At 40.5% G+C, this 27,947-nt stretch overlaps 1 protein-coding gene across 10 annotated transcripts in view; it reads left to right on the forward strand.

The window, feature by feature from the left end:
• Positions 1–27,947, forward strand: part of fhod3 (formin homology 2 domain containing 3) — a 326,788-nt gene that overhangs the window by 56,837 nt on the left and 242,004 nt on the right. For all 10 annotated transcript variants that reach the window (XM_062984260.1, XM_062984262.1, XM_062984267.1 and 7 more), the window contains exons 2-3: positions 89–195; positions 6,301–6,365. In XM_062984260.1, the coding sequence (XP_062840330.1) occupies positions 89–195; positions 6,301–6,365 (172 nt within the window). The remainder of the gene's footprint in view (positions 1–88; positions 196–6,300; positions 6,366–27,947) is intronic.

The following is a 27,947-nucleotide window of genomic DNA, read 5'->3' on the forward strand; positions in this document are numbered from 1 at the left end:
TGTCTTTTACCCTTGTTTTCCAGTAGGAATCTTATAAGTTGGTTTTGCAGCAGTAATCTATAGGGTTTTGTGGTTCTTTCTCTTTCAGCTTGATGACTGTGCTCTGCAACTGTCTCACAATGGTACCTACTTGGATTTAGAGTCTACATTAGCTGAGCAAAAGGATGAATTGGAAGGTTTCCAGGAGGATTCTGGGTACGTATTTTTTTTCCATTGAAAAGTTTACATTTACTACAGAATATGGAGACTGAAGATCTAATAAAAGGGATGTATATACTAAAGCAGGGATTCTTTTGCTTTTTGAAGCAAAAGTTTCTCTTGGAGCGCCAAGAAATGTTTATATATTATATATTATATTATCTGTATATATAATAAAAGTCAGTGTTTGTATGTGGGTATGTTTGTATATATGTGGCAGCTTTCTGATTGGCCGCCACATCCGCAGGTCACCAAGACTGCCAGGAATGACGGACCTGGCTCAAACTTGGCACACCTAACCCCCATGACCCACTGGTGCCATTTGGGGGAGGAGGTGCCATTTGGGGGAGGAGGGACCATGGATGATGGGATTTGGAGTACTTTCAATAGCTTCGGCTCCCACAGACCACTGCAATTCCCACCAGTGACGGAACTGGACCAAACTTGGCACACACAACCCCCATGAACCCCTTTCCATCCTGGTCCAGTTTGGAGGGGGAAGGGCTATGGATGATGGGATTTGAAGTACCTACACTCACTTCCTGAGACCACTGCAACTGCCACATATGACATACAGTAACTGAACCAAACTTGGACACATATCGCAAATGACACACTATACATGCTGCAGCAGTGTATACAAAGGAGCAATGTGGCCCACTTTACATCCTCCTGCAGTTTGAGGGAACAACAGACCAGGGCTGATGGGATTTACAGTCCTTTCACACATTTCTTCAGACAACTGCAACGCACACCAATGACTGATCAAGACCAAACTTGGCACAATACTTCCCATCACCCACTTTACCACCTGCTGCAGGTTGAGGAACAATGGACCATGGATGATGAGATTTACAGTACCTTCACTCACTTCCTGAGACCACTGGAACACACACCAATGACTGATCAAGACCAAACTTGGCACACAGACCACCCATGACCCAATCTACATCCTGGCGTTGTTTGGAGGAGGATGGATGAAGGGACTTGCATATGGGAGTTGTAGTTCACCCGCACCCACTGAACCCAGCTGACACTAGATCTAGACTACATTTGGAACACAGGCAAACAATGCCTTCTCAAATGACCCGGGCACCACCAGGTGCCCAAGCTAGTATTATATATAATGTGTAGATATATCAGGCATGGGCCAGGCCAGTGGCAGATGGATGGAGAGTGTTTGTGTGAACTAATTCACAAAATGCAAAAAAAAAAAAAGAAAAGAAAGAAAATACAATATTTAAAATGAAGATCAATTTTAACTAACATAAACTTAACAGAATTTCAGTGGAAGACCCCAGAGGCCATCCAGTCCAACCCCCTTCTGCCATGCAGGAAAAGCACAATTAAAGCACCCCCAACAGATCGCCATCCAGCTTTTGTTGTAATAATAATAATAATAATAATAATAATAATAATAATAATAATAATAATACACTAATAATAATAGCAGAAACTCCAGATACCATCCAGTCCAACCCCTTTCTGCTGTGCAGGAAAAACACAAAGCACCCCCTGAGCTTTAATTTCGTTGCATTTCTCAGGATAGAATCATAGAATAGTAGAGTTGGAAGAGACCTCATGGGCCATCCAGTCCAACCCCCTGCCAAGAAGCAGGAAATTACATTCAAAGCACCCCCGACAGATGGCCATCCAGCCTCTGCTTAAAAGCCTCCAAAGAAGGAGCCTCCACCACAGTCCGGGGGAGAGAGTTCCACTGCCAAACAGCTCTCACAGTGAGGAAGTTCTTCCTGAAGTTCAGGTGAAATCTCTTTTTCCTGTAGTTTGAAGCCATTGTTCCGCGTCCTAGTCTCCAGGGCAGCAGAAAACAAGCTTGCTTCCTCCTCCCTATGACTTCCCCTCACATATTTATACATTACTCTCAGCCTTCTCTTCTGCAAGCTAAACATGCCCAGTTCTTTAAACCGCTCTTCATAGGGCTTGTTCTCCAGACCCTTGATCATTTTAGTCACCCTCCTCTGGACACATTCCAGCTTGTCAACATCTCCCTTCAACGACGGTGCCCAGAATTGGACATAGTATTCCAGGTGTGGTCTGACCAAGGCAGAATAGAGGGATAGCATGACTTCCCTGGATCTAGACACTATACTCCTATTGATGCAGGCCAAAATCCCGTTGGCTTTTTTAGCAGCCGCATCACCTTGTTGGCTCCTGTTTAACTTGTTGTCCACGAGGACTCCAAGATCTTTTTCACACGTCCTCCATTCTGTATCTTTGCATTCCATTTTTTTTACCGAGGTGAAGTATCTTGCATTTGTCCCTGTTGAACTTCATTTTGTTAGTTTTGGCCCATCTCTCTAGTCTATTAAGATTGTTTTGAATTATACTCCTGTCTTCTGGAGTGTTAGCTATCCTTCCCAGTTTGGTGTCATCTGCAAACCTGATGATTGTGCCTTCTAATCCTTTGTCTAAGTCGTTAATAAAGATGTTGAACAGAACCGGGCTCAGGATAGAACCCTGCGGCCCTCCACTCGTGACTTCTTTCAAAGATGAAGAAGATGCATTGGTGAGCACCCTCTGGGTTCATTTGCTTAGCCAATTACAGATCCACTAACCCTAGTTTTGTCTAGCCCACATTTTACTAGTTTGTATGCCAGAAGATCGTGGGGGACTTCGTCGAAGGCATTACTGAAATCCAGGCACGCTACATCCACAGCGTTCCCTGTATCGACCCAACTCGTAACTCTATCGAAAAAAGAGATCAAATTAATCTGGCATGACTTGTTTTTAGTAAATCCATGTTGGCTATTAGCAGTGACCGCATTTGTTTCTAAGTGTCCTTAATGAACTTTTCCAGAATTTTGCCTGGTATCATTGTGAGGCTAACTGGACGATAATTGTTTGGGTTGTTCTTTTTACCTTCTTGAAGATAGGGGCCACATTCGCCCTCCTCCAATCTGCTGGGACTTCTCCTGTTCTCCAAGAACTCTCGAAGATAGTTGCCAGTGGTTCTGAAATAACTTCAGCTAGTTCCTTCAATACTCTTGGATGTAGCTGATCTGGCCCTGGGGACTTGAATTCATTTAGAGCAGCCAGGTGTTCCTGGACAACTTGTTTCCCTATTTGGGGTTGGATTTCCCCTAATCCTTCATCCATTCGATGTTGCTGAGGTTGAAGACGGCTTTCTTTTTGTGAGAAGACTGAGGCAAAGAAGGCATTAAGTAGTTCTGCCTTTTCCCTGTCCCTTGTCACCATCACCCCATCTTCTCCTCCCAGAGGCCCTATCGCTTCCTTGTTCTTTCTTTTTCTACCAACATAAGCAAAAAAACCCTTTTTTGTTGTTTTTAATGTCCTAGGCAAGCCTGAGCTCACTTTGCGCTTTAGCCTTGCGAACCTTTTTGCTACAGAAGTTGGCTATACGTTTGAATTCTTCTTTGGTGATTTCTCCCCTTTTCCACTTCTTGTGCGTGTCTCTTTTGAGTCTTAGCCCAATTAGAAGTTCTTTGGACATCCATTCTGGCTTCTTCACACTTGTCTTGTTTTTTTTTTCTTTTCTTTGTTGGTATCGTTTGCATTTGCACCTTGAGTATTTCATTTAAAAAAAACTCCCATCCATCCTTAACTCCCTTGTCTTTTAATATTGGTGTCCATGGAATGGAGGAGGAAAGAGGAGGAGACAGGAAGCAATAAAGCTCTGTGGAGTCCCTCACTATCACCTGCAGAGCCCCAAGGGCTCAGCAGAGCACAGTCTAAGAACTCTGGTGTTAAAGGCTTATAATGCTTGTGTTTAGTCTTGCATTAAATTGATGGCCAAGTGTTATACTGTCTTGTATACATTGCAGAAGATTCCAGATTACTCTAACATATTTTTAGATGTGGCATAATGTGGGAACTTTTTCAGGTTTGGTGGTTGGGTAAGAAAGTCTGAGGCTTTTTTCCTCTCAAAAAATAAAGTATGTTGCACTTCGAATTTAATTTTTGATCCATTGTTTTTTTCCTGATACTTTATGGGAAAAATGAACTACAGTTACTTTTTGAGTCTTCTATCTTTTAAATCTGGTGACCACATATGATATTTTTTAATGTTGTACTGTGGATGTTTTTACAAAATGGTTGTTTAGGAAATGAACTTTCCTATGCACAGAACATATACCATGAATGTCAGTTTGCTCGATGGCAAGATGGTGGGGGATAGTTAAGACTTCCAAATTCAATGCCACTATTTTGAATTCACAATTTCCTTTTTATTTTGTTTTGTTTTAATACACATTTCAAAAAAGGCAAACAGATCAGGCTCAAAGCCAAGAAACTAAGAAAACAGAGATTGGCTCTGTCCCAAGTAAAAGAAAGATTTTAAAAATTAGTGCTGGACAAAAATCTTTAATGGTTTGATCATTTATTGCTTAATGACTTCCTCAGAAGTTAACAACAAGCTATGTGAAGATATAGCTACAAGAAAGCCCGTGCTTTTGTTTTCATGTGAAAACTCAGCACACTATAAATAACAGGTACTATTCTATCCTCATTTTTGGCAAAAACATAGCAGAGTTTAAACAGCTCCTTATGTCCAATCTGTGATAAAGGCATAAGACATGGACTGAAGAATCTCCACAGCCAGATGGGGAGTTTCTGTCATCAGTTTAGGTTTTTGTTTCTGTTTTGTTTTTTTCGTGTCAGGAGCAACTTGAGTTGCTTCTGGAGTGAAAGAATTGGCCGTCTGCAAGGACGTTGCCCAGGGGATGCCAGGATGTTTTTGATGTTTTTACCATCCTTGTGGGAGGCTTCTCTCATGTCCCTGCATGGAGCTGGAGCTGATAGAGGGAGCTCATCTGCACTCTCCCCAGGTGGGATTCGAACCTGGCAACCTTCAGGTCAGCAACCCAACCTTCAAGTCACGAGGCTTTAATCCACTACGCCATTGAGGGCTCCATTAATTTAGGTCCAAAATCCCATTGGCTTTTTTTAGTTGTTGCATCACATTGTTTGCTCATGTTTAACTTGTTGTCTATTAAGACTACCAAGATCTTTTCATATGTACTGTTGTTGAGCCAGGCAGCACCAATCCTGTACCATCCTGTATCTTTGCACTTTTTTTACCTAAGTGTAAGGTAAAGGTAAAGGTTTTCCCCTGACATTAAGTCTAGTCGTGTCCGACTCTGGGGGTTGGTGTTCATCTCCATTTCTAAGCCAAAGACCTGGCATTGTCCTTAGACACCTCCAAGGTCATGTGATCGGCATGACTGCATGGAGCATTGTTACCTTCCCACCAGAGCTGTACCTATTGATCTACTTACATTTGCATGTTTTCGAACTGCTAGGTTGGCAGAAGCTGGGGCTCACAGCAGGAGCTCACCCCACTCCCTGGATTCGAACTGCTGACCTTTTGGTCAGCAAGTTCAGCAGCTCAGCAGTTTAACCTGCTGCGTCAACAGGGGCTCCCTGCCTAAGTGTAGTATCTTACATTTGTTCTTGTTGAACTTCATTTTGTTAGTTTTGGGCCAACTCTGATCTGTTAGTGGATTTATCTATCTAATCCGTGTTCTTAGTGGCTTTATTGCAGGCATCACCTGGCTAGGGAGGATAATGCTGAAGCAAAGGATCATGTGGACCCCAATGAAGAACTTCAGGACCATCATGACTCATGTATAGATATGGGGATTTGAACCCTGAAATATTCAAGCCCTCCATTACACACCTATATTACTTGTAATCATATGGTTGAACTGGTCACCAGCAAGACATTTGTCAACCCTTTGGTTCATGGATGCCTTTTATTTTCAACCAATCATGTGTTGGACTGGGCTGTCACATCAGATTGAAGGAGGCCCATCTTTACCCACCACCCACCCTTCAGAATCCCCAAAGTAGCATATTCTGGTCCCCACAGGATTGTGCTGCCATCTTTTGTTTCTGATGCAAACCAACTTGAGCCACTGAATGATGAAAGACAATTACATAAAATTACATTATTCTTTAATAAAAAGTCTTGCTCATAGGAAATGAAGAACTATTGTAGATTTGTGCATATTTTAGTGGAAAATGCTTCATCATTGCTGAAATTCAGTTGTTCATTTGTGAACCTTTACTTTAACTAGCATGTGGTATGCTATTGCTAATTTTGTCTTTCCTTTTACCCTGAAGCAGGAGCAAAAAACACAGTATAATCCTGAGGACCCAACTGTCAGTGAGAGTCCATGCTTGTATCGGTAAGAGAATATTTAAATATTTAAATGGGAAAGATGTGAATAAGTGAAATGCAGCAGAAAACATTTCAAGTATAAGACTGTAGTGACTGTATTTTTATTCATTGTAACTGTACTACATTCACATATTACATTCACTACAAATAAGGCTGCTACAAAATCCAGCTTCTTGGTAGGGGGTTGGACTGGATGGCCCTTGAGGTCACTTCCAGCTGTATGATTCTGTGATTTTAAATAGGCTTCCTATATTTTTAATGAACACAAACAAATAATTTTATATCCAGCATTTTTTTCCTAAAAGTGAGCAACTGTTATTGTTCCAGGCAAGCATGGCAATCTAAGCCTTTTCATGTTGTTGGTTTTCTGTATTTATTACTCTAAGCAGAGGAGGGCATACTGTTTAACCAACATAGCTAATAATAACTGTTGATAACTCTATTCTCCATTGGTTAGTGATTCTACCACTTCTAAAAGTAATCTTGGCTAGTAGTTAACATTATATCTTGTGAACATCATTCACAAGGCATTCAGAAATGAATGTGTCTCTGTTGTTGAACTGCAACTCCTAGCAACCCTGTTCTCCATGGTAAAGAAGGATGTGAATTGCAGTTCATCAATATCTGAAGGTCTGGTTAATTCAAAATCTATTATAGATTATTTGTACTGTATCTCAATACATTCACTCAACTTTTCATCTATCGAAACAAAATATTTTATTATTGCTTCAGTTATAACGCAAAACGCAGCAAAAATGCTGTGGAGATTAAAGGGGGGAGCTATGTGTGATAAGGCGACAGACATATTTTGTATTTGCAGGTGTTCAAGATAATTTCAATAATGTTTGTAACAAACTTTTCCTTCATCAGCCCATTTTACCATTTGTATTTTTCTTGCTAGATTAGGCAAATTTGAGATGAGGAAATGCTAATCTGCAGCAAGCTACTGTATTTTAAAAGAATATAATATTTATTGCTTTGAACTCTTGGCCAGGCAAACTGCCATTATTACTGTGTCAGTGACTGGAAATACTCAGTATAATATTGCTGTCAAAAGGGAACCAGGTGAAATCAGTTTATAGAATGTTCCTTATGCACGTCAAACTCTGCAGACTAAGCACAAGTGATTTTGCCTGTGTTATAGTGCACTATGATTTCCTGCACTGAGTGTGTTTTAATGAGGTCTTTTTCAGCTTTGCTACCTAAGTTAAATTAAGCTGGAGATGGCAGGAGTTGAAAACTGAGCTTTTGTATAAAAAGACAACTACAAAAAATGGAAAAAGGGAGAAATCACCAAAGAGGAATTCATAGAATAAGCTCAGGCTTTCTAGAAAGACTAAAAACAATAAAAGTGTTGTTGTTTTTTTTGTTACGTCCATAGCAAAAGGAAGAACAAGAAAATGTTAAGGTCACTGTAGACAGATGATGGAAACATTCTAACAAAGGCCAGAGAAAAAACAAAAAACACCTTCTTTGCCTCAGTCTTCTCCCAAAAGGTTAACAGTTCTTAAATGATAGAGCAGAGGATGCAATAGAGGAAATGCAGCACACAATAGATAACTAGGCTATTAAAATTAGTTAAAATTGCTGGAAGAAACATTAAAAACCGTAAGTATGCAGATGAGACCACTCTGATGGCTGAAAGTGAGGAGGAGCTGAGGAGCCTTATCACCAAGGTGAAAGAAGAAAGTGCAAAAAGTCAGGCTGCAGTTAAACATCAAGAAAACCAAGATCATGGCAACCAGACTGATTGATGACTGGCAAATAGAGGGAGGCAGTGACAGACTTTATGTTTCTAGGCACGAAGATCACTGCAGATGCAGACTGCAGCCAGGAAATCAGAAGATGTTTACTTCATGGGAGGAGAGCAACCTCGACAAAATAGTGAAAAGGAGAGACATCACACTGGCAACGAAGGTCCGCATAGTCAAAGCAATGGTATTCCCCATAGTAACCTATGGATGTGAGAGCTGGACCATAAGGAAGGCTGAGCAAAGGAAGATAGATGCCTTTGAACTTTGGTGCTGGAGGAAAATCCTGAGAATGCCTTGGACCACAAGAAGATTCAACCAGTCCATCCTCCAGGAAATAATGCCCAGCTGCTCACTGGAGGGAAGGATATTGGAGGCAAAGTTGAAGTATTTTGGCCACATCATGAGAAGACAGGAAATTTATTTTATTTTTTTATTTACAGTATTTATATTCCGCCTTTCTCACCCCGAAGGGGACTCAGGGCGGATTACAATTAACACATATATGGCAAACATTCAATGCCAACAGACAAACAACATACATTAGACAGATTCAGAGGCATTTTAAACATTTTTCCAGCTTCACGATTCCGTCTACAGGGGGAGCTGTTGCTTCACCGTCCAGTAGTGGCTGTACTTCCTCATTCCTTTCCTCGTGTTTTGCTGGCAGTTTTATGGTGTTGTAAATTAGCCTCCCGCATAAAGCGTCCCTAAATTTCCCTAATTGACAGGTGCAACTGTCTTTCGGGGCTGCATAGGTCAACAGCAAGCCGGGGCTATTAATGGTCGGAGGCTTAACCCAACCCGGGCTTCGAACTCATGACCTCTTGGTCAGTAGTGATTTATAGCAGCTGGTTACTAGCCAGCTGCGCCACAGCCCGGCCCCGAAAGCTTGGAAAAGATCATGATGCTGGGGAAATTGGAAGGAAAAAGGAATAGAGGCCGACCAAGGGCAAGATGGATGGATTGTATCCTTGAAGTGACTAGCTTGAACTTGAAGGAACTGGGGGAGGCGATGGCCGACAGGGAGCTCTGACATAGATTGGTCCATGAGGTCATGAAGAGTCGAAAACGACTAAACGAATGAAGAAGAAGAAGATGGAAAAATCTGACAAATCTAAATGAATTCAAGCTTCCAAGGCCGGATGAATTACAACCAAAGATATTAAATGAACTGGTAGAAGTAAGTTCAGAGCCACTGACAATCATTTTTGAGAATTCTTGGAAAACAGAAGTTCCAGCAGACTGGAAGAAGGCAATTGTTGTCCTTATTTTCATAAAGGAGGTGGGGAGAGGACGCAGACATTATTTCCCAGTCAGCCTGACATCAGTAGAAAATATTCTAGAACGGATCATTAAATACACAGTTAGCAAGCATTTAGAAAGCAATGCCATACTCACAAAAGGTCAACATGGGTTTCTCAAAAACAAGTCATACTGGACAAAAACTTATCTCTTTTTTAACTAGAGCTATGTGTTTGGAAGACGAAGGGGAATGTCATGAATGTTGCATATCTTGATTTCAGTAAGGCCATCAACAAGGTCCATCATTATATTCTTGCAAAGAAGCTAGTAAAATGTGAGCTAGACCACTGTTTCTTGAACTTTGGGTCCCAAACCCAAATGGGATTCCCTTAGGTCAATATTGGGGCCATGAAAAAAATTGGCAACAGTATAAGGTTTCTGAATGCCATCTAGTGGCATTTTTAGATATTTACATACATCTGTTAACCATGGACTCTGCAGCAATTGCTTCAGCTGTACTTCATAAATAGGGAAAATCAGCCTGTTTATCAAGCCTTGCAAATGGTTATTTAATATCAGTAAATGTTTGATTTGTATACTTATTATATATATCCGGAGTCACACAAACATTTACCAATTAGGATGGTCCACCCCAGGAGACTTATGGATTCAGATGGATTCCTGACGTCTCGGGGACTTATTTATCATGGCAGCAAACGATTCTTTGGTTGACCTCTATAACACTGAGGTGGCCAGGGCAGTGAACATGATCGACCCTGAACATCTCCTCCCGTCACCTAGAGTCAACCCAGCCCCTTGGTTTACTGAGGAGCTGGCAGAGATGAAACAGACTAGACTGAGACTAGAGTACATCTGAGTGTGTCCAACTGAACATGGGCTAGAGCGTCACTTAAGACCTATTCCACGGCTCTGAGGGCAACCAGGAAGGCTTTCACAACTGCCTGCATTGCATCTGCAACCAACAGACCATCTGAGTTGTTCAGGGTGGTCAGGGAGCACATCATTTTGCAGACAAAGTTGCTCGAATACGCTCCAACTTAGACACCAACATTATCACAGTTCCAGGGGAGGTAACCGAGGCACCTGCTTGACCAGTTTTAATGGATTTGTTTCAGATTGTTCAGCCTGATTATGTCGAGGGGAACCTTGGAACTGTGAGGGCGACCATGTGTGCTCTGGATCCTTGCCCTTCTTGGCTACTAAAACTTGCCAGTGGGGGGGGGGGGGGGTTGACGAAGTGGCTAGTGAATATTGTGAATGCCTCAATGGTCCAGGGACATTTTCTATCTAAATAGTGTATAGTAAGATCTTTCCTTAAAAAAGATGTCCCTTGATCATACGCTATTGAACAATTACCGGATAACAAGCTGAAACTTAATCCAGACAAGACAGAGGTCCTGCTGGTAAGTTGTGCTACTGATCAGGGTATAGGGTGGCAACCTGTGCTCGTTGGGGTTTCACTCCCCCTGAAGTCACAGGTCTGCAGTTTGGGTGTCCTCCTGTGCTCAACGCTAACGCTTGAAGCCCAGGTGTCGGCAGTGGCCGGGAGGGCCTTTGCACAGTTAAATCTGGTGTGCCAGCTGCAATCATACCTCGAGAAGTCTGATTTGGCCATGGTGGTCCATGCCTTAGTTACCTCCAGGTTGGACTACTGCAACACGCTCTACGTGAGGCTGCCCTTGAAGACGGCCCGGAAACTCCAACTAGTACAATGGTCGGCGGCCAGTTTGTTAACGAGAGTGAATTATAGAGAGCTGACTACCCTTCTATTAAAATAGCTCCATTGGCTGCCGATAAGTTTCCAGTCCCAATTCAAGGAGCTGGTTATTACCTATAAAGCCCTAAACGGTTGAGGTCCATCTTAACTCTGTGACTGCATTTCCTACTACGAGCCTGTGCAATCCTCGATATCTGCTGGGGAGGCCCTCTTCTCACTCCTGCCACTGTCTCAAATATGGTTGGTGGGGACGAGGGAAAGGGCCTTCTCAGTGGTGGCCCCACGGCTCTGGAACTCCCTTCCCGAGAGAAAACAGATTAGCCCCCACCTTGGCCACACTCCAGAAAGAATTGAAAATCTGGTTATTCCAGTGAGCGTTCGATGAATAGGCAAGAATTTGACATAAATTGACTTAGTCCCTACCTCCACCTATACCCAGCTACTGCACTTTTTTGGCCCATTCTCAGAGTTGCAAGATATTGCACATATATAAATGTTATTGCCTTGCCCCAATTTTTGAATACGCCCACTGCTCCTGGCTATTGGCATCGGTTCCAGGTATGTTTTTATTGTATTTTACATGCCTTATGATTTTATATGTTTACATGTTTTGAATGTATCTATGTTATTGTATTTTATTATTACTGGGCTTGGTCCCCATGTGATCTGCCCCAAGTCCCTTCATGGAGATAGGGTGGGATACAAAAATAAAGTTGTTGTTATTATTATTATTATTATTATTATTATTATTATTATTATTATTATTATTATTTCTGACCACTCCAAATAATGATGTCAGATGTCTATACTAGTACGTGTAGGGAGGTCCTTCTTTATTGAGCAGTTTTGCACTGGCAGGAGAAGATTTACCAGCATCTTTGCCTCTATTAACCAGAAACACAAAATATTATATAGCACTGCTCTATTCCTGAAATATAACCTATTGAGTACTCTGTTTTGACCCTTCATTCTCATTTTTGCTAGTATGCTATTCTTTGGTGGAAAAGGTTTTAGAGGGCTTCACAATACAGCTTTTAGCCAGCATACAAAAATGCCTTACTTCTCAGTGAAACATACTATAGTCAATTAATTGCTCCAGAAAAATTGCCAAAAACACAATGTCCAAATTCTTCAGTTGTATTTTAAAGGTTGAGAAAGACCTTCAGTGGTATTCAGGGTCCAGATATTTCAGTTTTACTCAGTGAGTTGAGGAAAGCTATCAGCAGGATCAAAACCGTATTAGCCATGATGTACAGGGCATATATTGGGTCATTAAGAGAAGAATGGACAAATTAAATTTATACTTAATGGAATGGTACTCAAGAACTTATCTTTATTTGATTTAAGGCAGGCACATATGCACAAGTAGGACCTGCATGAAGAGAGGCATCAGGACACAATGGTGACTGTCTGACCAACCACAGGTGCTCAACTCCTCCAGGCCTGTCCCACAAATGTTCTGAAAATCACAGGATATTCCCCCCCCCACCCTCAGGGTCCCACAGATATTGTAAACCAGTTTTCCCATTGATAAAGAAGTGAAATAAAACAACAGAACAGAGGAAGAGATACATGGACATAGAGAACTAAATCCAGAGAAAGTGTCATTGCCTAGTTAGGTCATTTTCTGGTTCACATTGAGAAACTATTTTAAATGTTCCCAGAGGAAGACTAACAGCTACCCATATAAATCAATGGGAAAATCAATGATGTTAATGCAATGGTAATGTTACTGGACATCAGCATGTCTACCCCCTAGCAAACATTATCAACAGAACTTCATCATCTTAGCTCAGATGGAATATTTTTCTAGGAGAGTCCAGTCATTGAATCTGCTAATGCACATTCCAACTCAAATACAGTTCATTATCCCGATATTTCAGATTGGAGGAAATTGAGGATGGGACAGAAGACCTTGTGACAGGCCTGTCATGTGGCTCACACTGAATATTGCAGGTTGGGAGTCAGGCATAAAGAGTGGTTTACAGCAGCTATAATATGGGTTTGGGAGTGGCAGTGTAGCATACAACAACCCTACGATGTAGTTATTACACCTTCCACTGCAGGTTTGAATGCTGTACTATTACAGAATAATTTATAACAGTGTAGTCTGCTGTTAAATATTCCAATTCAGGACGTGGTGAGGCTGGGTTGGATACTCTGTTCAAAATCCTCCAAGTAACATGCCCCAGGTAGCAGCAAAGGTCAGTCTATTTGAGTTGCCTCCTCAGATCTCATCCCAGACCACTTATTTGCAGGCAGAAGCCTCATGTTTCAGTTACTTGTATGCAAGTAATTCTCCAAACACAAAAAGGTGCACTGGGAAAAATGCAAGCCAGAAAAATCATGTTGAAGAGTAGGCAGAATATGTCATACCAAATCACAGTTTCAAGATAACCTTGGATTTTTGTCTGATTTTTCAAGATATCTTTATGAAGATGGGAAACAGAAAGAAAGAGAACACGAGGACCAAGGGAAGAGCATTGGGGAAGAGTAGAAGAATACATATAAGCATAATAATTAATATCCATTATATCAGATCTATAGTGATTCAAATACACAGAACCAAGGATTTTTTATTTATCATTTATATAATTTGTCAGAAGCTTTTATGTAACCATTTGCAGAAATTAAAATATATATACTGGTATATTTACTAGGAGAAATGCATCTAAGTATGTTGCCCTCTAAAAATAGCCACCTAGCATCTTTTATACATACATTTGTGGGTTGCAGTCTTGTGCATAGGGCGCATAAGAAAATATCCATTTTGTTCAATGTAGTGCTGAGCTAGGGTTCCCTCCTCTTCTGTGTGTTGCTGCCAATGTAGTGCTCTTAGCTGCTGGACACTTCTGGTTTTGCTAGGAAGTCTAGCTGTATCGGGGGGGGGGGGGGTCTCATACATTGCCTTTTTGTGCTTTTTTAAAATCTCCATTAGCTGGATATGCATACATTGAATTTAGAATCGTAGGATCAGAGTTGGAAGAGACCACAAGGGCCATCCAGTCCAACTTCCTGCCATGCAGGAACACACAATCAAAGTACTCTTGATAGGTGGCCATCCACGTTTCTTGTTAAAAGAGAAGGGAACTACAGAGAAAGGAGACTCCACCATGCTCTGAGGTGGCATATTCCACAGCTCTTAACTGTCAGGAGGTTCTTCCTAATGTTTAGATAGAATTTAGCATCTGTTCTACTGGTGTATCTTCAGTCTTGTTGTAAAAATCAGGGGGAAATAGTGTGGCCCTTCGAATATTGTTAATCTTGATTCTCAGCACTCCTCACTGGTGGCTTTGCTGGGTAGGGGTGCTGGGAGGTGTAGTTCAACAATATCTGGAGAGCTACCAAATTTGACCTCAGTGTTATGCATGAGATTGCTCTGCCCAAATTTTGTTTTACTTTTTTGCTCTCTTTCAACAATTACTCCTTTATTATGTCCGCTTTTCTTACACTATACATTTATTTATTTATTTACCACGCTTATACCCCGCCCTAAGGGGACTCAGAGTGGCCTTACATAGGCAACAATTCGATGCCACACATATACATATGGGTCAATAAACAACAAAACCAAGCAGTTAAAAAGATATCAACATTAAAACACCAGTTAAAATCATGCAATCCAAGTCATACTCCAGAACAGTTAAAACAAAATTAAATACTAAAGTAAGAAAACATTAAATAGTATATTCAATTAAAACATTTTAAAAACAGAATGCATATTAAAACAGCACACTTAGTTGCCCATCAATCCAACTTGGTCAGCCAAGGCTGAAGTCCATTTTAAACAAAATACCTGGAAACTGACTGGTAATGAGCAAAGTTGTTTCACTAAGGAAATTATATGCTCCTGATAACCAAACCAAAGGAGCAGTCTAACTGCAACACTTCACTTATGCCTGGTGCTGTCTTCAATTTCTTAAGCTTAAAGAAGCTAATCTGTTAGTATGATGTTGACAAACCTAGTTAATACCTTTTAGAGCTGGCTATGATACATACTATAATATGCACTTCTCTTGCTCTTTAAATATAACATGATCAGAGGTCAACTGGAACACAAAATTAAATATGTGTCCATATATTAAGTATCCCAAATTAGATTAATACTAAGTGTGGAGAGGGAGCTGACAGATATCATGCGGGTTGATATCTGTACCCAAGTGTTCTAAACTAAAAATACAAGGTACTTTGAATATAGAGTACAAAATATAGTTGTGTATATGTCGAGGGTAGTTTTGGGGGCCAAAATTATGGATTTTGCTTTGACCTGTAAATAAATTGGGATTAGGAGCAAGTAATTAAAAAAACCCCATTTAGCTCCTTTTAAAAATGTATAGAAGGGGCATACTTAGGTAGAGCTAAAGAGAAAGGATCTGTTTATATGAAGGATTACAATGGAGGGGGTGCAAATATGTTCAAAAATGTGATGGGATACATAATGAAGTCAATATGATATTGTTGTTGGAGTGTTGGACACCCATTTGAGAGATCTGGGTTCAAATCATGAAATTGACTGTGTGACCTTGGTAATTTCTTATTCGAGCTTATTGAAAGAAATGTGGGATGTACACTTAACATAAATAGATTTGATAATACAGAAACCAAAAAGATGTGACGAAATGAAAATCATGCATAGTTCATGCTTGACACTGTATAAGTGCTGTTTGTAAGCCGCCTTGAGTCCCCCTCGGGGTAGAGAAAGGCGGGATATAAATTTGGTAAATAAATGAATAAAATAAATTGACACAAACGCGTGAACCACACACTTGTCTTGCCAGAGAAGATATTCCCTGCAGAGGAACAGTAAATAGGAACTTTACTCTTTGAAATGCAGAGCAACATATATACATTCATATGAGCAGTTGCATTAACTCACTCAGTGTCCTGTAAAGAGAGATTCAAATAATCCTTTAGATGGCCATACAAAATATCTTCCTCCAGCAGCCTAGGAGCAAAACCTCTCTTCCTAAGCTCTTTTCCTAAACTGAACTCCAGCAGAAAAAGTAGGAGCCCCTATTGGTGCAGTGGGTTAAAGCCTTGTGACTTGGAAGATTGGGTTGCTGACCTGAAGGCTGCCAGGTTCGAATCCAACCCAGGGGGAACGTGGATGAGCTCTCTCTATCAGCTCCAGCTCCATGCAATACATGAGAGAAGCCTCCCACAAGGATGGTAAAAAACATCAAAACATCCGGGCATCCTCTGGGCAACGTCCTTGCAGACAGCCAATTCTCTCACACCAGAAGCGACTTGCAGTTTCTCAAGTCACTCCTGACACAAAAATAAAATAATAATAATAAGCAGAAAAAGTAACTGTATCCAAAATTCCCAGGCTCAGTTGGCTCCCTGGGCGTGGGCCCAGTTTAACCTGATAAATATTTATCACTCACTCAGGCAAGAACACAGCCTTATCAATTTATTGAAAACCCAGACATGGGGCAGTAATACTGAAATTCCCAGACAGATACTTTAAGCATCAACTTACTTTATACTATTACATTTTCTACTGTTAGTATTTTGTGTGTGTGTGATTATAGCAACAAATGATTAAAGTTTTTTGTACTGTTTTTGAGAAAATGTGGTGTTTTTATTCAGTTTCAGTATGAAGCAATATGAATGTGCTGCCCTTCACTAGCTATTTATTTGGAAGGTGTCTGTGATGCAGGGAACAGATAAAACAACAATTTATTAAATAACCAGTCTCAAACTTCCTCTTCTCCAGAGTTTTACTGCCAGTCTTTTTAAAGGGAGTTTAAGTCCTTGAAGCACGACCACAGTTCTGACAGGATGTTACTTTAATATAGCTTCAATTGGATCTCGATCTGTTATATCCCTGACATGGCTTCACTTTGTGTCTTTACTTTTATATAGCCTTGATGTATCTTCTATTACTTGTGTGGCTTCGATGTGACTTTCGTAGCTTCCACGTAACATTCTGTTTTGTGGTCCTTCCATCTTCGTTACACTTCACCTTCCAATACCACACACTCTCCTCAAGAAGCCAGAGGGGAGTTTTAAAGGGACAGGGCGAGGGAGGTTTCAAGGAGGAAGAGGCTATCTAGACTAACCCCACAAACTCTACATAAAATGCTAATCTCCTCTAACTAAATGAGGACACAGCAGGAGTAAACTAAATGAGGACTCAACAGGAGTAAACAATCTTGCGGTGGCATGACAATGAAGAATACTTTAATTATTAAATAATGAGATATCCGAATTAAAAAAACCATAAACACAAATAACAAAATTATCAGCAGTTGCATGAATTCAATTGAAAAAAGAGACACCTCTCCCTTAACAGATGGACCTAGTACTATATTGCAATGTAAAGGATCTAGTTCCAGATTCAGCCCTTTATGACCTTCCATTCATTATTGCATGTATATGAAGGAGGATTTGAGGAGTTATTCCAAAAAAGGGTTTCAAACATCAGAAATCTTACCTTGTTCCTGATTATTCTTTGCTAGCCCCACTTTCTGTTTTTCTCCTTGTCTTTTTAAATTATGTCTCCTTCTCATAAAAATGACAAATGATAAAATCACACTTCATTTTATTACACATGAAGATAAACTATGAGATTAGATTGATGGTTTGCAAAAAAGAGCGATTGAACATGGTATAGTTCTCTAGGAGATAAGATTTCAGAGATTTTGATTGTCTGGGTAGACTGACCATAAAATCTCAAGAGCTGACTGTGAGACTGAGTTGAGAAGGCAAGACCATGTCTAACATTGCAAGGAGCCAGTACAGTCAGTTTTGATTGTAGAAAACTTCATTTGACTAGACATGGGAGGAAGTCCATAGGTCAGCCTTAGCGACACAGCCCTCCGCCTAGGCTTATTACCTCAATCCTTCTTTGAGAGGAGATTGTATTTTGCTGGCTTTGAGCTGCTCTAAGTAGATGAAGGACAGTCTCAGGAAAATGATCACCAGCTGTTGATGCTTTTCCATATCTGACTTGTTGATTATAGGAGACTTGTAGAAGAAGTAAAGGACACTGCTTTTTAGTTAAGTTGATACGAGCTACATCATCAGTTGCCTCAGCATCCTTCATTCGTTCATTCATTTTATTCTGAGTTCCTTTTTTAGAAGTCAGTTATCTCAGTGTGTACCTTGTGAGTGTATTGTGTGCTTGCAATAAGCTATCAAGATAGCTTCCCAAGCATATTGTTTCAGGGAAAGGATCACTTGAATTTCCAGATAGCTTGAATTTCCATGATGGTAGGTGGAAGAAATGTCAGTTCCCAGAGGAACAATGGAATCAGGGTATATCACACCTCAGGCAATATGTCTTAACTTAATAGGTTAAGAGTCAGAATCTCCCCCTCCCCATTGTGTGGGCTTTTAAATGTCATGTTGATTGGAGACCATATTGAGAGAAATTCACCCATCACTACTGATTAGCCTAGTTTGAAAACCCATCATGTAGAACTGCTGACAGTTTCAAGATAGCTAGCTCATAAATTGTGTGTCTTGAACTAACTTGAGGTCATTACCTTCTTTCAAAACTCATCTAGAGGGGTCCTAGGTCAAGTGCACGATTGACAGGTAACTGAATATTTCTTGTTCAGGCATTCTTCAATAACTCTTCTTTATAGGAAAACTAAAATACAACAAGATACAGTTTCTTTTTCTGGGCCTTTTTAGAATAGGAAACCAAGTGATCCAGCAAATGATCCAGTTTTGTTTTTGTTTTTTTGCTCTGTTGCACCATTGCAATTGCTTTGTCCCAAACTTGTATCTTTTTGGTAGATTAATTGATTTTTAACCTCTTGAAGTTTTGGAGTTTTAGATATGTCTGTTTTAACTGTTATAAGCCATTTGCTTGTGTTGGTAATGGGATTTTTCCCAAACACTTGCATTTTAACACAATTTTATATGCTCTATGTATGTTCTTTATCTTTGAGAATTTGAAGGCAATGCCTCCATGTTCCATATGTGCATCTTCTTCAGGTCAAAGATAAATACATGGACAGGACCATAGGGGGATTTTAATTTTTTAAAATGTTGCCATGAGCGGTCTAGAAAGATAATTGAAAAAGAACAGAGAGGAAGAGCATGTTGTTGTATGGTCCTCACCTTTTGCTTACACCAAATGTTCTAAGAAATGGAAACGAGACGGCGAACAGCTGTTTGGTGTGATAAGTTTCCACCTCACTCAAGGGAGGCCCAGAAATAGCCTCATGAACTTAATGTGCAGCTGTCTTAACTTCTCCTGTTTTGCTTTGTAGTCAGTATGTCCCAGGAGCCAGAGAAAGGATTCAGGGTATGACAGTAGCAATTATGGCAAGGAATAGGGATGTTTGAGAACTACATAGAGCGGAAGTCTTAGAAGAAGATTCCAACACAATCCGAGGCAACATATTCCAATATTTTATAAACAAACTCTAGTTCATTTCTATCAATCATCTTGCCATATATCTAATTAGAATTACGTTGTCTCTTACACAACCCCATACTGTTAGCAAATTTTATTTTCACCACGGAGAGGGATGCAGTGGCGCAATGGGTTAAACCCTTGTGCCGTTGAATCTGCTGACCTGAAAGTTGCCAATTTGAATCCGCGAGATGAAGTGAACTACCGTCTGTCAGCCCTAGCTTACCTGCCAATACCTGAGTAGATAAATAGGTACTGCTTCAAATGGGAAAAGGTAAAGAGACACTCCAAGCAATCTTGCCGACCACGTGATCAGGAGGTGGTAACATCGGCTCCTCAGCTTGAAAATGGAGAAAGAGCACCTCCTAGAGCCCCCCAGAGCCAGAAATGAGCACCACCTCCAAAGCCGGAAATGGAAGGAGAAAGGAGAATTTTTTGCTTATGTTGTATGTCTTATTTTATGTTTGTAAATAAGGCATTGAATGTTTGCCTTTGTCTGCTCAATGATATTGTAATCTGCTCAGAGTCTCTGAATAATAATATGATAATTCATATTCTAGTTCCAGGATTATTTAGGATACAATCATGGCAATAAGGTGGAATATGGTATGATAATGTAGTGCACATGGGTCCACATGCCTCAATTTTGTTGTTTTTCCCTATTTCCAGTTTGTATATGTCTTTGAATCCTCTATATACATCTCTGTCCTCAATGTGGCAAGGTGCAGATTATCTATATATATAAAAGGAGAATGGCATCGCTCCACCGGGCAAGACAACAAAACGAAAGGCCCCCCCAAGCTAGAAAATTGACAACACAACCCCTTAGCCACGTGTCTATGTTCTTACAAACATTCTATCCCCAAGGCTCTTTAATATTTACATGAAGCCACTGGGAGAGGTCATCCATAGGAATGGGGCGGAGTGTTATCAGTATGCCGGGGGCCGGGCTGTGGTGCAACAAATCACTCTGACCATGAGGTCATGAGTTCGAGGCCAGCCCGATGCCTGCATCTGTCTCTGTCTCTGTCCTATGTTATGACATTGAATGTTTGCCTTATATGTGTAATGTGATCTGCCCTGAGTCACCTTTGGAGTGAGAAGGACGGAATATAAATACTGTAAATAAATAAATAAATATGCTGATGGCACCCAAATATATTTCTCCATGCCTTCAAAAAGAGCTTCAGCTAAGGATAGTGTCTCTCCTCTGAATGAATGCCTGGAGTAGGTAATGGACTAGATGAGGAAAAACAAATTGTAACCGAATCCAGACAAAACAGAGGTTCTTGCCATCAAGGGTTCTAATCTAGGGATGGAGGTGTGTCAACCAATTCTGGATGGGGTTACACTCCCCCTGAAAGACTGTGTTTCACAGCTTGGAAGTGCTCTTGGATCAGTCCCTCCAAATGTCAGCCCAGGTAGATACAACGGTCAGAGTGCTAACTATCAGCTTTGGCTGATTTGCCAGTTCCCCCCTTTCCTAGATTTAGAGGACCTGAAGATAGTAGTGCATGCACTGGTAACCTCAAAGTTAGATTTCTGCAATGCACTTTACGTTGGGCTACCCTTGTACCAACGTAAAGTGCACTGACTGCCAATTACGTAGTTTCCAGGCAAAGTATAAGGTGATAGTCTTGACCTTTGAAGCCCTACATGGTTTGGGCCCAGGTTACCTTAATAATAATAATAATAATAATAATTATTATTATTATTATTATTATTATTATTATTATTATTATTGTTTATATCCCGCTTTTCTACCTCACAGGACCCAAAGCAACTTACAACATACTAAAATCACATACACAGCAATCAGAGTACATCAATAATAAATATAAGCATCATCAAATAAACAAATTAAGAAAACAATTACAATGTACATTCACATTCATGTGGCATCATATTGAGACATATATTGCACTTTTCTCCAGTCCATATCATAAATTTCCTGTCACTCCTGATTAATTTTTTCCCTAAAAGCCAGTTTAAACAGGAAGGTTTTTAGTCGGTTCTTAAAAGAAGCAAGGAAAGAGCTGTTTTAATTTCTTTTGAGAGAGTGTTCCATAGGGTAGGGGCGGCCACTGAGAATGCCCTCTCCCTTGCCGATGTCAGTCGCATTTCTGACGATGGTGGAAGTGAGATTAGGGCCTCCTCTAAAGGATAGTCTTCTCCCATACAATCCAACCCACACATTTCAGTCTTCTGGGGGGCATCTGCTCCAACCAGTCAGAACTAGACTAGCAACCACCACCCAGAGGACCTTTTCATTGGCCACCCCAAGACTGTAGAACGACCTGCTGGTAGAACTACAACAGCAAAATCAGCTGTTGGGGAATTTAAGACACAATTGGACCTGGGTTAAAGTCCACACACCTCCCCCCAACATCCGCACTTTCCTGGGAGGGGGGATGTCCAGATGCATTGCCTAGAAAAGACAAACAAAATACCCCCCCCCCCTTCCAAGAAAAGCCTTAAAAAGAAAATAACTTACCCAGCCACCATTACTGTGCTGTTAGAGCTCTCCTGGCTCATAGAAATGATGTGCCAGGAGAAGTGGGGACAGGGACGATTTTCCTTCCTCCCCCTTTCCCTGGAATATAATTTCTGCACACCAGGAGAGCTCCGGAAGCACGGTAATGGTGGCTGGGTAAGTTATTTCCTTATTTAAAGGCTTTTCTGGGAGGGAGGGGGGTTGTCTTGAGTGTTCTTGTGCTCCAGGAGTGATCCCTAGGCCCAATCCATACAGCGCCTGTAGCTGGAAAGACCCACATCTTTCTAGCTGTCAAATTACATCGGGACAAAGCAGGGTTTTCCTGCTTTGTCCAAATGAATTTGTGTTTACCTGAGGCACCATTTGGACGCCCCAGGGGAAAACGTGCGAAGGCGTGCATTTTAGGTGCTGTCTGGATGCACCCCTACACAGTTTTTAAGCATTAACATGAATTTTAATGCATGTCCCTTGTTAAATCTCTGTTTTGTCTGTTTGAATATGTATTTCATAGAGATACATTTTGGTGTGTAACTTTCATGGAGGAACATTTTAGTGTGAATATTTGTAGTGTTTGTGTTGTGTTTATGTATTTTAAATGTTTTGTAACCTCCCTCAAGCCATGAGGAGAGGCAGGTAAGAAATAAATTATTATTATTATTATTATTATTATTATTATTATTATTATTATTATTATTATTATTATACAATAAAATATGAATCAAAATGTTACTGTTACATTGTAAAAAGTAATAGCTATGTAAATCATAATGTAACATACTGGTAGTTACATCTTTGATTTTGGAAAACAAACTCCGAAAAAGTTAAATCATTCTTTGTAGCTAATTACTACCAAACTCATCATATCTATAATTATGTGGCAATTTTTAAGTTGAATGAACCTGGGAAATGCCCAGCACAATATCTAAAACTGTGATGTGTGAACTTATGTTTTCTTCCTGTAAACATATATAATGACTGTGTCAAGAGCTCCTAGTCTGAACTGAGAGCAAGCTAGGAGAGACATAACATTTCCCCTTTTAGTTGCTTTAATTTTAATAATAACTGTAGTACAGAGCAAGCATTAATATTCCTCCCTCCAATCAGTCTTTACTCTGGCTTCTTGCCATTCTGATGGAGAACGTAAATGTTCAGGAATGAAAACAATACATTTTATGAAGACTTCCAAGGCATTCTTTTGTACTCATGGGTAATGTAGTAATAGCCTCAGACATATATATTGTCTGTCTGTGGTATTCATATAACATTTTCCATGCCATCTTATAATTATATTTTTTCTAACTTTTAAAACATAAGGCACGGACATTCTCCCTTTTTTGGATGATGTACAAAAGATCATTTCATGAAGGTTTTTGTATTTTTAAATAGACTTGCAACAAAACATATTCATATTACAGTACTTTTAAATATTTCTGGTGTTTTTGGAAGGACATGATAAAAACAAGAGAGTAAATGTGGTATCAATTTTTCCTGGACCCATACAGTGGTACTAAAAAGTCCTGTTGATGTCAGTGGGTATGAGTCTAGATAGGACTAGACCTACAGCGGTATTTCAGATGGGATAGTCTTCCGTTTTTCTCCCTTTTCCTTCTCACTGTATCATTTCATTTCTCAAGAAGCCTTTGTAATAATTTTCAGGCCTGTTTTATGTGGTTGGGATTCTTCACATTCTAAAGATTACATTAGATTTTTCCTCCTGTGAGGAGAATTCCAGTAAAGGCTCAGTGAACTGCTCTTTATTCCTCTTCCTTGAGGTGGGATTGGAAGATCTTTGAGGTTATTCACATGTAAAACAGGGGCTCAACTCAGAAGCTGTTGTGTGTAAGCCCTTTGCCATCCTTGTCAAAGGGGGTTATGGGAAAACAGCAAAAGCTGTAGGTGGCTTTGTTTGGCTGCCTTTGTTAAATATATATAAGAGCTGTGTAAACTATTTTTAAAGTATTTTAATCAGAGACGGTGCACTGAAATAGGTATGGAAGTATAATCCCACTGTTGATAAAAGTAAAAATTAGTGCAGGAGTATTGAAAGCTAAATAATTAAGGTTTGTGAACAAATCCATGTTTATCAGATAGCTTAGCGTTTCTCATCTTAGTGCTAGGTTTATTATACTTACATTAATAAGCTAGTTAGCATACTCATACTAAGTGTGATAGCATTTCAACAAGCTTTATTCTTTCACATGTAAAAGAAAAGTAAAAGAAAGTTATTTTGATAAAAAGGGATTGCAAAATTTGCATGGCAAACAGCTTTCTTTGTATTTTAAGTAAGGGATTTGAAAGACAAAACATTAAAGACTACAGCAAAGATCCTGTTTGAATTTTATGTTTTATTAATATAGGTAGCAAGAGCAGCAAGGTACAGTGATTGTAAGAGTCAGCATAACAAAATGGTTTGAAATTGGACTCTCTTTCTCAGTCGCATAGTCGTTTCCGACTCTTTGTGACCTCATGGACCAGTCCACGCCAGAGCTCCATGTTGGCCATCGCTGCCCCCAGTTCCTTCAAGGTCAAGCCAGTCGCTTCAAGGATACCATCCATCCATCTCGCCCTTGGTCGGCCTCTCTTCCTTTTCCCTTCCATTTTCCCCAGCATCATGATCTTTTCCAAGCTTTCCTGTCTTCTCATGCTGTGGCCAAAATACTTCAACTTTGCCTCTAATATCCTTCCCTCCAGTGAGTAGCCGGACATTATTTCCTGGATGATGGATTGGTTGGTTCTTCTTGCAGTCCAAGGCACTCTCAGGATTTTCCTCCAGCACTAGAGTTCAAAAGCATCTATCTTCGAAATTGGACTACAACTCTACAAACCAGGCTTCAAATTCCTACTCAGCCATGAAATCCACTGGGTGACCTTGGGCAAATCACACCCTCAGCCACAGAAAAAGACAAAGCCAATCCACTCCCAAGCCACAAATCATGCCAAGAAAACCATGCGATGGCATTGTTATTGTCATCATTTAAGAAGACTGCCAGTGTAGAGAATCCTGTTTCTCCAATATCCAGCTTCATGGAAGCAGTGGACTTTAGAGCTTAGAGTGTTCTGAGAAAGTTAGTGGCCCAAGAAAGTTAGTGTCTTTAGGTCTGGGGATCTCTTTCCCCCCACCCCTAGATTCTAGGCACTGAAGTAGTGGCTGTGGGGAATTAGCAGCTGCCTTCTTCTGATTGTGATGGTAACCTGTGTGCCTTATTTTCCTCATGGTATGATGTGTAGTGTAAGTAAAAGTGGCACCATATATTCTGGCTGTCCCTATTTTATCAGGAACACCTCTTTTTGCTGGTACATGTCATTGGAAAATTATCTCTGTATTTTTCCAGTGTTTTGCTTTTAGAGGCCATAGATCCTTAAATAATTTTGTTATTAGGCACATGTATGCATAAGAATATGTGAATGTGCTTGCTACCAGAAATCCAAGTCAGTAGAAACAATATCTTGAGTGATCAAACAAAGTATATAGGCTGGCCTTGTGCCATGGTTGGTAGACAACAGCACTGTATTAGAGAGGATATCAGAGAAGAGTCTGTAATGAAATATGCTTCTCAGTAGAAACTAGGAAGGGACAATGGAAAACTTAAATTGAAAATATGAGTGGAAGCATGAGAAAAGGAAGCTCCATTAGTGAGATTGTTCTGATGGTAAATAGGTTGAAGACAATGAAATATTTTTTGTTTATACAAGCAATTCCCAAGTTACAAACAAGATAGATTCTGAGGGTTTGTTCTTAAGTTGAATTGGTATGTAAGTTGGAACAGGTATATTTTTAACTGTAACTCCAGCCATATGTGTATGTGTGTATGTATACACACACGCGCACACACATATATATATACACACACACACACTTTTCAGATAGTACAGGGAAGGGTTAACTTTCCTGTGACATTTGTTCTGCTGTCTGTGCTCCTCTTCAGAAGATTTCATGTCACTTTCTGTCCCTGTGATAATTGGATTTTGAAAAATTGCCTTAGTGTGGAAACAAGGGTTGATAGAAAGCTTCAGTGGAGATACCCTTCCATTTACTCTTTCAGGAGTGAACTTTCTGTCCTAGGGGTAGATTTCCTCTCATTTCCTGTTATTTCATCCCCATTCTTAACTATGAGTCACATATCATTTGAATTTCTGTAACTTGAGAATGCCTGCACACTATAGTTTTCACCATTCAGTATGCTGTCAGAAGTCCAGCCTTACATTGAGATTCAACTTTCAATGTAAGAAGTCTTCCATCACTCCACAAAAGAACAACATCTAGCACGAACATGTTTCCTGCTGGAATTCCAGATTAGAAGTAGTTTTCTCTTATCATAGAACTGGCACAGAACTGAGTGTAGAAGGAGGAAAGATCCCCTCATTTTATGACATGGTTGCACAAACAAAATAGATATTGAAATATTTTCCCTTTTCTTCTGAAAAGGACACAAAAAACTGACATGTTCTCATAAAAAACCCTGACAAAAATGTTGGAAGGCAAAGAGGTAGGCTGTGTTGTTGAAGGCTTGCATGGCCAGAATCACTGGGTTGTTGTGAGTCTTCTGTGCTGTATGGCCATGTTCCAGAAGCATTCTCTCCTGACGTTTCAGCCACATCTATGGCAGGCATCCTCAGAGGTTGAGGGGATCCCTCAACCTCTGAGGATGTCTGCCATAGATGTGGGCAAAATGTCAGGAGAGAATGCTTCTGGAACATGGCCATACAGCCTAGCCTGGAAGATTCACAACAACCCAAATGTTAGGCTCTTGATATTTAATGTAGATCCCACCTTTCTCCACATAATTGGACTCATTGCAGCTCACAATTTACATTAAAACAAAATGCAGTCACAACAATGAATAATACAAGAATGAGAAACAAATCAACCATATTAAAACATTTAAAATAGGACTTCAAGAACGACAATGATAACAAATTGTTCTAGAAATGACTCAGGGCGTTTCCACACATACATTAAACCCACTTCGGCAGAAAAAATGGAAATCAAAGATACAGCAGTGTGTGCGAAAAAGACCTTGGAGTCCTTGTGGACAACAAGTTAAACATGAGCCAACAATGTGATGCGGCTGCTAAAAAAGCCAACGGGATTCTGGCCTGCATCAATAGGGGAATAGCGTCTAGATCCAGGGAAGTTATGCTCCCCCTCTATTCTGCCTTGGTCAGACCACACCTGGAATACTGTGTCCAATTTTGGGCACCACAGTTGAAGGGAGATGTTGACAAGCTGGAAAGCGTCCAGAGGAGGGCGACTAAAATGATTAAAGGTCTGGAGAACAAGCCCTATGAGGAGCGGCTTAAAGAGCTGGGCATGTTTAGCCTGCAGAAGAGAAGGCTGAGAGGAGACATGATAGCCATGTACAAATACGTGAAGGGAAGTCATAGGGAGGAGGGAGCAAGCTTGTTTTCTGCTGCCCTGGAGACTAGGACACGGAACAATGGCTTCAAACTACAGGAAAGGAGATTCCACCTGTACATCAGGAAGAACTTCCTCACTGTGAGAGCTGTTCGACAGTGGAACTCTCTCCCCGGGGCCGTTGTGGAGGCTCCTTCTTTGGAGACTTTTAAGCAGAGGCTGGATGGCCATCTGTTGGGGGTGCTTTGAATGCGATTTCCTGCTTCTTAGCAGGGGGTTGGACTGGATGGCCGATGTGGTCTCTTCCAACTCTACTATTCTATGATTCTATGATTCTATGACTTCAGAGTGAGTTTAAGAAACCCGCTCCAAAGGAGATTTAAATACACACAGGCAAGGGAAAAAGGACTTTCTCCTTTGTCTGTCCACATGACATGTGGCCATCAACCCCCACCAAAAAAACCCTTTAAAATAAAAAGAAAAGTCACCAGGGGGCCATTTGGCTTTTCTTCCTACCTGAGGGAACATACCAGTGATGCCCAAAAACATAGAGGGAGCCTCCTCCCTTCATTTCAGGCATCATTGGTATGTTCCATCAGATAAGAGGAGAAGCCAAATGGCTCCTGGTGAG

This window comes from Anolis carolinensis, chromosome 6 (assembly GCF_035594765.1).
Source record: "Anolis carolinensis isolate JA03-04 chromosome 6, rAnoCar3.1.pri, whole genome shotgun sequence".
Classification (NCBI taxonomy): domain Eukaryota; kingdom Metazoa; phylum Chordata; class Lepidosauria; order Squamata; family Dactyloidae; genus Anolis; species Anolis carolinensis.